Source organism: Leucopleurus acutus (assembly GCF_964270905.1).
Source record: "Leucopleurus acutus genome assembly, chromosome: 12".
Classification (NCBI taxonomy): domain Eukaryota; kingdom Metazoa; phylum Chordata; class Mammalia; order Artiodactyla; family Delphinidae; genus Leucopleurus; species Leucopleurus acutus.
This window is the reverse complement of record NC_139154.1, coordinates 46,237,109-46,250,521: the sequence shown is the minus strand read 5'-3', so window position 1 is coordinate 46,250,521 and position 13,413 is coordinate 46,237,109. Positions and strand designations below refer to the sequence as shown.

General features: G+C 37.2%; 1 protein-coding gene across 9 annotated transcripts in view; it reads right to left on the bottom strand.

Moving 5' to 3' along the window:
* NCOA1 (nuclear receptor coactivator 1) overlaps positions 1 to 13,413 on the bottom strand; it is a 259,910-nt gene that overhangs the window by 83,262 nt on the left and 163,235 nt on the right. For all 9 annotated transcript variants that reach the window (XM_082852160.1, XM_082852158.1, XM_082852164.1 and 6 more), the window contains one exon: positions 9,767 to 9,864. In XM_082852160.1, the coding sequence (XP_082708286.1) occupies positions 9,767 to 9,864 (98 nt within the window). The remainder of the gene's footprint in view (positions 1 to 9,766; positions 9,865 to 13,413) is intronic.

Genomic DNA, 13,413 nt, shown 5'->3' with positions numbered 1-13,413 from the left:
GTTCAATCCCTGGTCAGGGAACTAAGATCTTGCAAGCTGCACAGCGTGGCCAAGAAAAAAAAAAATTTGAAATTTGAAGAAAAACCTTTGCATAATTGGTAGATAGGATTTCAAAATGAGTATCGTGACTTAGTAAACTCATCCAATGATATATTTTTCCATTTGTATCTACCTCATTTTTGTGAGGTGTTTTTTACAGCTGATAATTTAAGCCAAATATTAAAATAAACTGAACTTGAAACTACATCTTCAAATCACTACGTCCCAAAGCATTCAACCAAGATTTTAAAAAATATGAAGTACAGCATTGTTCTCATTAAAAATACTGCTAACACTTTCTTTAACAAGAACAAAAAGAAATAAAACTATTTTTATTCCACCTGACTGCTGTTGACTATTTTTCATTTAGTTCATAATGCAAAGAGGAGAGGGATGTGATTGATAATCTAAAAACCTCAACACTAGATAAACCCTTCGCTAAACTATTTTGGATTTAGATGAGCACAGGAAAGCACCCTCATATCTAATTGTTTTCTTAAAGTCAGATTAGCTATAAATTTCGTAACAGGTGATCTATCTATCTATCTATATGTACATATATTTGTCTGGCAGTTTATATTAAAATAGGGATAACTGAAATACACACATATTTTTTAAAAAGAAGATCTAAAAATTCTTTAAAATGTTCTTAGCTATTAATTGAATCAGTGTAAATACAATTCAACTTTCTTTTTTCTTTTTGGTCTCTTAAAAGAGTTTAATAAAGAACAGTTTGGGTATAACAAAGTATCACAGTTCAGAGCAAGAAACAGGATTGATATCAAAACACAGGCAAGTAAAAACACTGGGCCATTTCATGGTGAACCACCTCCAAGGGCCACACCACCCAGCTTCTAAAGCACTACCTTCTTCTATTTTCCATCTAGTTTTCAGTGTGTCCTTTTTAGCTCCTTGCTCTCTGCCTCCCTAGTGACACTGTCTATCTTCAAAGCCACAGTTTCCCTTGCTTTGTTTAATATAAATTTATTTACTTTATTTTATTTATTTTTGGCGGCCTTGGGTCTTCATTGATGCACGCAGGCTTTCTCTAGTTGCAGTGAGCGGGGGCTACTCTTCGTTGTAGTGCGCAGACGTCTCATTGCAGTGGCTTCTCTTGTTGCGGAGCACGGGCTCTAGGCATGTGGATTTCAGTAGTTGTGACTCGCGGGCTCTAGAGAGCAGGCGCAGTAGTTGTGGTGCACAGGTTTAGCTGCTCCACGGCATGTGGGATCTTCCCAGACCAGGGCTCGAACCCGTGTCCCCTGCACTGGCAGGTGGATTCTTAACCACTGTGCCACCAGGGAAGCCCTCCCTTGCTTTTTTCACTCTCCATGTCTGTCTCTGACTATGTCTGGAAGTTATCCACTGTCTGCCGAGGGGCTGGGAGAGGTTGAGACCCACTCCTGGGATCATCTCTGCCCAATCTGAAGACTGTCCAGCAGTGGGCACAGGGCTGGTGGTGCAGACCTTGAGCACCAGCAAGGCCCAGGGATTCACCTGGACTACTCGGTGCAATTATTTTTAAGGCATTTGTGAAATCCAAAGGATTTAAACTTCCTTTGCAGTAGGCCTGGAGTCCCTGCAGTCTCCTGTTTCCAGACTTTCTGGGACTTCTCCAAGTTCTCCCATTGACTGCACCTGACCTCAGTGCCAAGCTGGGAAGTTATTCTAGTAGCTGGCCTCTGGAATATGCAGCTGGTCAGCCTTACAGGGAGTACAGAACTTTCACCAAGTCTCTGTTTGGCCTCGGTTACATGGACTCATCGTTTCCTCTGAGAAGTCTGGGGCATCATATTTCTTTTGAGCTTCTCCAGAAAAGGTTGGCTTGGAAAACAGGTTAACAGAGGCTGCCCCACAGTTGCAGAGAGGTCCTGCTGACCTTCTCCTGAGATACAGACAGCCTGTCCTGTGCTAGAAATGCATATTTTTTTAAAATTATAAATGAAATATAACTTAAACTTTTTTTATGTATGAAAATTAAGTAGATAGTATAAGATCTGCCAAAATCCCACCCCCAAGAGATTGGTAACATTTCAAGGAATCCTTTGAGACTATTCCTATGAATATACAAACATCTTTAATTTCTAAAAGTTTGTCTGATTAATACAACCTGCTAATACTTGTTCTTATCCTACAAGTTTCCCTCATATGTTGTGCATATAATTAACTTCCAAGTGTGCTCCTAGGAAGGAATCTTCCTGTTTCTCCAAGTCCTGACAGCTGGGCTGACATTGAGCTATACACAGGAGATGATAACAAATGCCACTCCATTCTGTACAGCATCATCAGTTGGAGGGGTTTTTCTCTCTACCCAGGATATCAGTCTTTGAAGAGGACCACTTTGGGTCTCAATGCAGGGTTCACACTGGCCAGGGCTTCTCACAGGGCCCTCGCTTTAAATGACTACACAAGCTTCACTAAGTAACACCTAAGTGTCAGTCACTGGACAAAGTTCTGGGAATAAAGCACATATTCTCAACAATTTTATAGCCTCTGACGGGAAAAAACCAAGTACGTGTAGTCACATTATAGTACAATGGAGGAATTCATAAAGGTTAGGCACAGAGTGAAGCACCCAAACGGGCAAAGGGTTGACTGTTGCCGGTAAGGTTTCCTGGGAGGAGGCCACATGACACCTCAGCTGAGGCTTGAAGGACACAGCAGTAACTCGGGTGGGCAAGGGGTGGAAAGAACATTCAAAACAGAGGAAACAGCTCAGAGGTTTAAAAAAAGAAAGAAGAAATCACCTTGTACTTACTTGTCATATTTGTGTTATATTTAACAATAAAAAGTTTTTTTGAAAAAGCTTCAAGGAAAAGCCAAAAAAAAAAAAAAAAGAAAAAGAAAAAATGGCCATGGGGATCATCTTGAAGGCAATGTTTTTAAGCAGGAGACTGACATGATCTGCTTTAACAAAGACCCTTCTGGCAGTGGGTGTGGCATGTGGACTGGAAGCAAGCAGACAAACTGCGACGCTACTGTGATGCTCCAGTTCCAGCGCGAGCCCGGATCAAGGCAATGGCAGTGCAAGTGACAGAAGAGGCAGAAGAAACAGATGTGGTGATCTCTAACAGCTGTGGGAACAAGCGCTTGGGGTGATCCTTCACTAATGACTTTAGGGTTCTGGTAGATGAGTGCCTTTCCCTAACAAAGGGAATTCGACGGGGAAAAAAAAATCTAGTTCTTAATTTTTTGACTTTTCTTCTTTTTTCAAACAGGAGATAAAGGGATCGATTATAAATTTAGTTTTAGAAATGTTATATTTGAAATGACTGAGGAACTTTCTGATAGAGGTGTTCAAAAGGCAGCAGGATATGATGAAAGGGAAGCTGTGAAAAGAGATATGGGCCAAAGACAGACATTTTTGACTTACAGGTACATACAGTATCATTTAGTTTTTGTTTGTTTTTAACCACAATCATCTTTTCCCCTTCCACAGAATATGTGATTTCCTTTGAGGAGTTACTTCTCCATTTAATAAAGTCTCGTGGGATTCTTAATCAGGCCATTGGGAAACTTCCTCCCTAAATGTGAGCCTTGAGAATTACAAAAAGAATGAACATGGCTGGAACATTCATTCTGGCAGCCGGGCACTGTCCAGATGGGTCTTTTGAAGAGACCATTCGTACAGTTTCTGCTTTCTAGCCCTCTATAAGATGCCTTGGTTTCACCTTATTTCTAAGCACAGTTCTGTGGTATCCAAATAGCATCCCAATAAATTCACATTTGCTTAACTTAGTCATAATTGGTATCTGTTCCTTCAAATCAGAAAACTCTAATTGGTATTTTACATACACATACACACACACACACACACACACACACGAACACATCATATAGACAGAGACATAGATGTTGATAGAACTGTCCAGGAAATGTGCACAGAATAAAAAACAAAAGGAAAAGAGCCAAGGCCAGAACCTTGGGGGATGCTAACATTTAAAAGGCAGGTAGGGACATGGGTTCATGCCCCGGTCTGGGAAGATCCCATGTGCTGCAGAGTGGCTGGGCCTGTGAGCCATGGCCACTGAGCCTGCGCGTCCGGAGCCTGTGCTCCATAACGGGAGAGGCCACAGCAGTGAGAGGCCCGTGTACCACAAAAGAAAAAAAATAAATAAAAGGCAGGTAAAGAAAGAGAAATCTGAGAAAAAGGCTGAAGAGCAGCCAGAGAGGCAAGGAGATAGTTTTATAAAAGAGGCTCATGAGGAGCTTTAAGGAAGACGGAAGTGGGTGGTCAACAGTGTCAAAGAGCCACAAAGCAATGTAAGGAATGGTATAATACGAGGTTAGGAGGCCTGAACGCACATGCAAGGTATAGGGAGACTTCTGTGACTAACGCAGAATTTTCTTATGGAGCAATAGGAAATAAGCAGCGTTAGAGTCAGATAATGCAGAGCTCTGAACAGGAGGCAGAGGAACTTAGACAGCAAAGAACACTGAAGAATGAGGAGCTTTAAAAAAAAAAAAGCCTATAAATTCTAATACCACTCTCTCTTTTGTTTTTTGTTTTTGTCTTTTTTTGGCCACACCGTACGGCATGTGGGATCTTAGTTCCCTGACCCGGGATCAAACCTGCGCCCCGTGCACTGGAAGTGCAGTGTCTCAACCACTGGACCACCAAGGAAGTCCCACCACTCTCTCTCTAAGTGTAGGAAATTACCTCCAATACCTTTATTCTTAACTCGTGCTACCTTTTTATGTTTAAGAAAAAGGAGGGGGCAATATATTGAAAATTGTATGGTGAGAATATCTCACAATATCGTAGCTATTTGGTCACCTTCTAGATGTGCAGATCTTCTACCTGAGCAGGCCCCTCTAGACTCATGACAAACAGAACTTTCTGCAATGATGGAAATGTTCTTCTGTGTTGTCCGATACAGTAGCTACTAACCACATGTGGGTATGGAGCATTTTAAACGTGGCTGGTGAGAATTTTTCTCACCAGACATTCAGCAAAAATGTCTGAATTTTTCATTGTATTTAACTTTGAATAGCCATGTGTAACTATCTTACTGAACAGTGCAGCTCTAGACTGCAGCCTGGATAAGTCAATGAACAATCTCGTGGTGGCTTTTCTACCACTTCTTCTCTTAGCCGCCCTGGATTAGATTCCATAAAGTTTAAGGCAATGAGGCAGGATTGGGAGATACAGAAGAAGGGTGAGAAAAGGTTGTCAATAAAGGTAACTTGGAAGTCTATAAATGTAATTCTATTTTACAGTTTCAGTTTCACATCTGTATAGCTCATAAATAAAAATATTATTAGCTCCTTGAAGTCAAGAACCTAAATACATTTCTATTCTGAGTTTTCGGAACTTCTAATTTGATGTGTTTTTTCATATTTGAAAATGCTTGCCTAATGACATGTAATTCATGTATAATGTTGTGTTACAGTTTTCCTTTGATTCATAGTGGTTTTCAGGTAATAATTTCATCATCTAAAAAAAATGCTTTCTTCTTATAGCAGTTTTTAATGGATGTTTTCCTGTCGTTTTCTGTTCATTTTAAAGTGTTATAGATTTTTCTTACACAGAAATAACAAATGTTTATGTAAATTAAAGCAGTAGTAGCATTCTCTGGCTCCAGTTGTGCTGTTTTCAGTTTGTGGATAATCTATTTGCTCTCCTTATTGATCTCTGTGGTTTCTGAAGAACCTGTGGTAAAACTGGGATTTAAATGACTACCACTTCTCTACAGGAACTCCACAAATCTCAAGGACCTCTATACCTTATACTTTTTCAGTATCTCAAATGGCATTATATGCAGAAAATACATTTCATAAATATTTAATGAATTGACAGGAGATATAAAGTTCTTAGGCCAGTTTTAAACTTAGGGACACCGAGAAGGCAGACAGAACCGCAACAGAAAAACTAGAAGATATGAAGAGACTAGTCTACTGATATCCTGCAGAGTAGAGGAGATAAGCAATAAGTGCTAGGATGGGTCAGGTCTCATCCTAGGATGGGAAGGGCCCAAGTGTAACCAAGTAGTGGGATGCGGACAGGAACCAAGGTCGGGGAAGAGACGGGATAGCAGGAAATGAGCCTAAAGTACTTTTCTTTCTTTAACTTATTTTCCTCTAATGGCTTATATTAAAAAATTTAAAATATAGCAAAGTCGAAATAATTTTGTAGTGAACATCTGTATATCCACCACACAGATTCTACCATTAACATTTTTACTATACTTATTATAACACTATTTCCAAAAGGCAGTCATGTGTCATGCAATCTATTTAAGGGGTTGTGAAAAGAATAAAAACATCAGAGTCCATCACATGTGGTGGCTTTCCCCTCTCCCAGTTATATGTTATACACTCACCCAGAGAGTAGTTTCTATCCAGTTTCAATGGCCAATGTTTTTTTATATTTACAACACTATAAAATATGTGCTCATTCCCCTAATAAAAATCATTAAAACCAACAGCCTAAAGTAACAAAGCGCTTGTATAACTTGGAGGGGAAAAAGAAATTTAGGTTTTGAGGGGGAACTTGCTAACAGGAGAGTCAAAAATATTTAGCAGCCTGTTAAAAGTACAGGAATAGCGTTCGGAAAGAGGTTAAAGCAAGAAGTACATATTTGAGAGTCATCTCTAAAGAGATAAAAGATGAAGCAAATGATATTACTTGGGCTAAAAAAACCAAGCACTAAATTTTGAGAATGTTCTCACATTAGCGGTGTCGGAAGAGGGAATTATGGTTCATACAAAAACAGAAGAACAGTTAGGGTAATAGGAAAAAATGTAAAAAGGAGTTAGAAAATCAAGAGACCTATACAAGTTTGAGTGTCAGGAAGACTTCACCAGAAAGAAGGGCCTTGAGGTAGGACAGGAAAGGAGAATTTATTTAATTTTATAGATATTTATTTTTAAATATGTGTATGATTTAAATACACATATTTATATTTAAGTATATGCACATACATAATAAACATACATATATAAAAAAATAAAATTAGGCCTAGAGATGGAAAAGTCTAATTTGTGGGGAATGAGTGTGTATATATACACACATGTATGTGTTTTTAAACATTCATGTATGAAAAAGGAGTACTTAAGGTGATGAGCCTGCTCGGAAACAAAATATCTGTTTTGAGAACAGAGGGAGGAAAGATTAGATAGGAAAAAAGGGGTGAAAATTACACAGTAATTACAAAGTAATTCAAGATTAAAAATTCTTCATTTTAAAAAGTTTGACAAAGTTGTTAAAATAGTAAGTTCTCTTATAATGTCTACATAAATAGTTTTAAAATTTTGGTCAGGAAAACACCTACTGTAATAAACTGAGGCATCCCTTACTCAAAAGTGAAATTCTACAGTAGAAATTAGCACTAGCTAGCTAAATAATTCTAAAAGTTTTATTTTTCCCAACTAGTCCTAACTATAATAAAGAAGTAGCAAAGCCAGACAGTTCTCTTCAGTTTTCCATCCAACCATTAGAATGCCTTTATCAAAATTTCTTTTTCTTTTTTAACATCTTTATTGGAGTATAATTGCTTTACAATGGTGTGCTAGTTTCTGCTTTATAACAAAGTGAATCAGCTACATATATACATATATCCCCATATCTCCCCCATCTTGCGTCTCCCTCCCATCCTCCCTATCTAGGTGGTCACAGAGCACCAAGCTGATCTCCCTGTGCTATGCGGCTGCTTCCCACTAGCTATCTATTTTACATTTGGTAGTGTACATATCTCCATGCCACTCTCTTACTTTGTCACAGCTTATCCTTCCCCATCCCCGTTTCCTCAAGTCCATTCTCCATGTCTGAGTCTTTAGTCCTGTCCTGCCCCTAGGTTCTTCAGAACAATTTTTTTTTTTTAGATTCCATATATATGTGTTAGCATACGGTATTTGTTTTTCTCTTTCTGACTTACTTCACTCTGTATGACAGACGCTAGGTCCATCCACCTCACTACAAATAACTCAATTTCGTTTCGTTTTATGACTGAGTAATATTCCACTGTACATATGTGCCACATTTTCTTTATCCATTCATCTGTCAATGGACACTTAGGTTGCTTCCATGTCCTGGCTATTGTAAATAGAGCTGCAATGAACAGTGTGGTACATGACTCTTTCTGAATTCTGGTTTTCTCAGGGTATATGCCCAATAGTGGGATTGCTGGGTTGTATGGTAGTTCTATTTTTAGTTTTTTAAGGAACCTCCATACTGTTCTTCACAGTGGCTGTATCAATTTACATTCCCACCAACAGTGCAAGAGGGTTCCCTTTTCTCCACACCCTCTCCAGCATTTATTGTTTGTAGACTTTTTGATGACGGCCATTCTGACTGGTGTGAGGTGATACCTCATTGTAGTTTTGGTTTGCATTTCTCTAATATTAGTGATGTTGAGCATCCCTTCATGTGTTTGTTGGCAATCTGTATATCTTCTTTTGAGAAATGTCTATTTAGGTCTTCTGCTCATTTTTGGATGGGGTTGTTTGTTTTTTTGATATTGAACTGCATGAGCTACTTGTAAATTTTGGAAATTAATCCTTTGTCAGTTGCTTCATTTGCAAATATTTTCTCCCATTCTGAGGGCTGTCTTTTCATCTTGTTTATGTTTTCTTTTGCTGTGCAAAAGCTTTTAAGTTTCATTAGGTCCCATTTGTTTATTTTTGTTTTTATTTCCCTTTCTCTAGCAGGTGGGTCAAAAGAGATCTTGCTGCAATATATGTCAAAGAGTGTTCTGCCTATGTTTTCCTCTAAGAGTTTTATAGTTTCTGGCCTTACATTTAGGTCTTTAATCCATTTTGAGTTTATTTTTGTGTATGGTATTAGGGAGTGTTCTAATTTCATTCTTTTACATGGAGCTGTCCAGTTTTCCCAGCACCACTTATTGAAGAGGCTGTCTTTTCTCCACTGTATATTCTTGCCTCCTTTATCAAAGGTAAGGTGACCATATGTGCATGTGTTTATCTCTGGGCTTCCTATCCTGTTCCATTGATATATATTTCTGTTCTTGTGCCAGTATCCTACTGACTTGATTACTGTAGCTTTGTAGTATAGTCTGAAGTCTGGGAGCCTGATTCCTCCAGCTCTGTTTTTCTTTCTCAAGATTGCTTTGGCTATTCGGGGTCTTTTGTGCTTCCATACAAATCGTAAAATTTTTTGTTCTAGTTCTGTGAAAAATGTCATTGGTAGTTTGATAGGGATTGCACTGAATCTGTAGATTGCTTTGGGTAGTATAGTCATTTTCACAATGTTGAATCTCCCAATCCAAGAACATGGTATATCTCTCCATCTGTTTGTATTATCTAAAATTTCTTTCATCAGTATCTTATAGTTTTCTGCATACAGGTCTTTTGTCTCCTTAGGTAGGTTCATTCCTAGGTATTTTATTCATTTTGTTGCAGTGGTAAATGGGAGTGTTTCCTTAATTTCTCTTTCAGATTTTTCATGATTAGTTTATAGGAATGCAAGAGATTTCTTTGCATTAATTTTGTATCCTGCTACTTTACCAAATTTATCGAGTAGCTCTAGTAGTTTTCTGGTAGCATCTTTATGAAAATTTCTCATGTTCCTTATTCACATTTAATTTTGAAATAGTAACAATGGTCAATATAGTTTCTAAAATAAAATAATTATTAAAAGTTCCTTAACACTTTACTTTGTTTTATAATTTATTAATTGAATGTTAAAACCTAAAAGAAGATAAAGAAAAAAACCAAATTGGCTAGAAAAAAGATTCTGATCACTTTCTGAGTCAATGAGAACAGCTACCTCCAAAAGAAGAGGTCCCAAGGATTCCTTTTCTATCACTCCTTGACTACTCGACGAGATGTCTGACTTCTGTACTTCATCATCAGTTGTTGATTTCTCTGTAACAAAGCAGCAAAAAGTCACACATCCAAAAAGAGCTCTTTTCCATAATGGCAAGTTTATTAAGACATGAATTTACCTAATTTCAGATTCAAAAAATATTTATTCATTATGTAGGCACTTTCACATTTAATCTTAATTATACTCATTTTGTGGATGATGAAATTGAGGTTCACAAAGGTTAAATAATGTGTCCCAAATGATATAACTAATAAATGGCAGCAGGAGGATTTGAATTCTGACCTACCAAATCCAGTGTTCCAACAAATGGAAAAAATGGTGTAAAAATATACAGCCTTTTAAAAAAAAGTCTACACCAAATATTTTAAAGAAATAAGTAAATTGTAAAAGAATAATTATTTCCTCCATCTTTCTCCTTTCCTGATTTGATCAATTGCCACTTAAGAGAGAGTGAAGGTACGATTCTGTGAGCCTGTGTGAAATAGCTAACTTTTCACCTTCATGTCATGATGATCTGATTGATAAAACTGCAACTGTTAAATGATTTAGAATTCTTTTGTGTGGTGATGTTGAAAAGTCCATCCATCATCTTAAAGCAGCAGCATACTTATATAAAAGTTTCCCATCTGTCAGACTAATTAGCTCACCAAAAAGCAAATACAGTATTACTGAATATAGAGATTCATTTTTTTCACTTTAAAATATGAAATATTTCAAATATTCCAAAAAATACAGAAAGTGGCATAGCATACAGTCACACAGCCACCATTCATTTTTCACAGATGTTAACATTATTTGCTTCAGGTCTTTCCTTTTTAAATAAATAAAATGCTACAAATAGAGCTACAGCTCTACCACTATTCCTCCTCTGTCCGTTTTCAGAAGTAACCAGTGTTCTGAGGTCAGCATAAACATTTCTAAGCATGTTTTTATACTTCAACTACATATGCATGATTTTTACAAATATATTATTGTTTTGTGTTTTAATGTTTACATAAAAATATATAGACTTTTTCAACTTTTTCCACTCAACATTATGTTTGAGATTTAACTATACTGATACATATAAATTTCATACGCTCATTTGAACTGCTGTATAGTATATGAATAACCCACAGTTGATTTCCTAGTCCCCTATTGGTAGACCTTTTGACTTCTTACAATGCTGTAATAAACTATTTTCAGTATTTCCTCTTTTGCACATTTGTGACAGTTTCTTTAGGGTAAATATTAGAAGTGAAATTGCTGGATCACAGGGTCTGTGTATTTTCAACATTACTAAGTTTGACAAATTACTCTCCATGTACCACCAGTAACATACAAGGGTTATTGTTTTTCTGTATGCTGACACTTGATATCATCACAGCTTTCAATTTTTGCGAACCTAATGGGTGTAAAATGTTATCTCATATAGTGTTTATAATAACAGCTTTACTGAGCTACAATTCACACAGCATACCATTCATGGATTTAAAACATACAATTCAGTGGTTTTTAGTGTATTCACAGAGTTGTGCAGCCACCATCACAATAAATTTTAGAACAATTTCATCAACCCCAAAAGAAACCCCATACCCTTTAGCAGTCATTCCTCATTTTCCGAACACTCCCAAGCCCAAGGCAACCACCAATCTACTTTCTGTCTCTATAGATTTGCCTATTTTTGACATTTTATATAAATGGAATTATATAATATGTGATCCTTTGTGACTGGCTTCTTTTGCTTAGTGTAATGTTTTGAAGATTCATCTATGTTGAAGCATTTATCAGTACTTCACTATTTTTTATTGCTAAATAATATTCCAGTGTATAGGTATACCTCATTTTATTTACCCATTGATCAGCTGATATACTGTTTGCTTCCACTTATTGGCTATTTATGAATAATGCTGTTATGAACATTTGTGTACAAGTTTTCATTTCTCTTGGGTATATACCTGCAAGTGGACTTGCTGGGCCACATGATAACTTTATCTTTAATATTCTGAGAAACTACTGGGCTGTTTTCCAAAGTGGATGCAGAATTTTACACTCTCACCAGCACTGTATGAGGGTTTCAGTTTCTCCCATCCTTACTAACACTTGTTACTATCTGTCTTTTTGACCGTAGCCACCCTAGCAAGTGTAAAGTGGTCTCTCATTGTGGTTTTGATTTGTATTTTTCTGATGGCTAATAATATTGAGTATGTTTTTCATGTGTTTATTGGTCATTTGTGTATTTTCTTTAGAGAAATGTCTACCCAGAGCCTTTGCCCATTAATTAATTGGGTTATTTATTTTTTAATTATTATGGTATAGGAGTTTCTCATTTAGTTCTAAGATGTACTTCCTTCATCATTTCATGTGTTTCTAACATTAAGACAGGTTTTGTTTCTTAAACAGTTCCAAAAAAACATAAACCATCAAGTCCAAGTACATTAAGTAACTATGCATGATAAGCACAACAAACAAAATTTTAGGCAAAACCCAAGGCAGGAGTGGCTATACGACTGGCCTAAGGCATGTGAACAGATGAGACATGCAAGGACAGAGTCTTGTCCTTAAAGGGACAGAAGCATGCCTTCCTGTTTTCTTCTTTCCCTTTCCTGTCATCAGGAAAACGTACAGGTGAGCCATGTTTGACCACATGGGTAAGGGCAATACCCTAGGAATGGCACAGCAAAACAGATGGAAGGAATCTGAGCCTCTGACACATGCCTAGACTACCTTGTTAAAGCCACTGTATTTTGGGTCTCTTGCTACAGTAGCCTTGTCTGTATCCTAACTAATACATTCCGTATTTCTCAACAACATGCTTATTTGCTATATCCTGACTGTGCCCATGTTAGACATAATCTATTAACATGCCATCATAAAAGGTAAGAATTTAACTTACTTACATCAACCATCTAGACACACATACATATCCCCTCTTCCCATACTCCCAGTATAGTTACAATAATTTTTAGAGCAGTCAGTATTTAGTATCTATGTTACTATGGCCATATAAATATAGTCCACAAATGAGTCAAGGTATGTGCTATAATTTACAATTCTCATATTTCATGTTTTAGTTTTTCTGTGAAGTTTGATTCATCTCTAAACTCTCCTCCAGACTAAAAAATTCCTCTCAATTTGGTCAGTCATCATATACTCTATGGGTTCCATTTTTTTCCCCATAGAAATATTCCTCCTAGAGTTCTCTATCCACCTGCTCCAGTTGGGACTGGCTACTTCTTTAGTCTGCTGCTCAACTGTAACCCTGGGTCTCCTTCTACCTTTCTTTTGTTAAGATTCCATGGTTTCCCTGGGCTAAGATCCTATGCCTTTCTTTCTTGGTTTACTACCTTGGTGTTGATAGATATTTCTGGAAAAAAGTACACAGGAGATAACATTCTTGAGGCTTCAGATGTCTGAAAATGTCTTTATTTTGCACTCATATTTCATTTGGATGAACACAGAATTCTAGGTCCAGGATACTCATTTTCAGTGTTCCTATTTGGAAATCCGCACCCTCCTGAAAGTAATCTAGTATGTGTCTGTTTTTTCCTCTCTCTTGTTTTTTCTTTCTGGTGTCTAGAAATTGTGCATTGGTGTGAGGTTTTTTT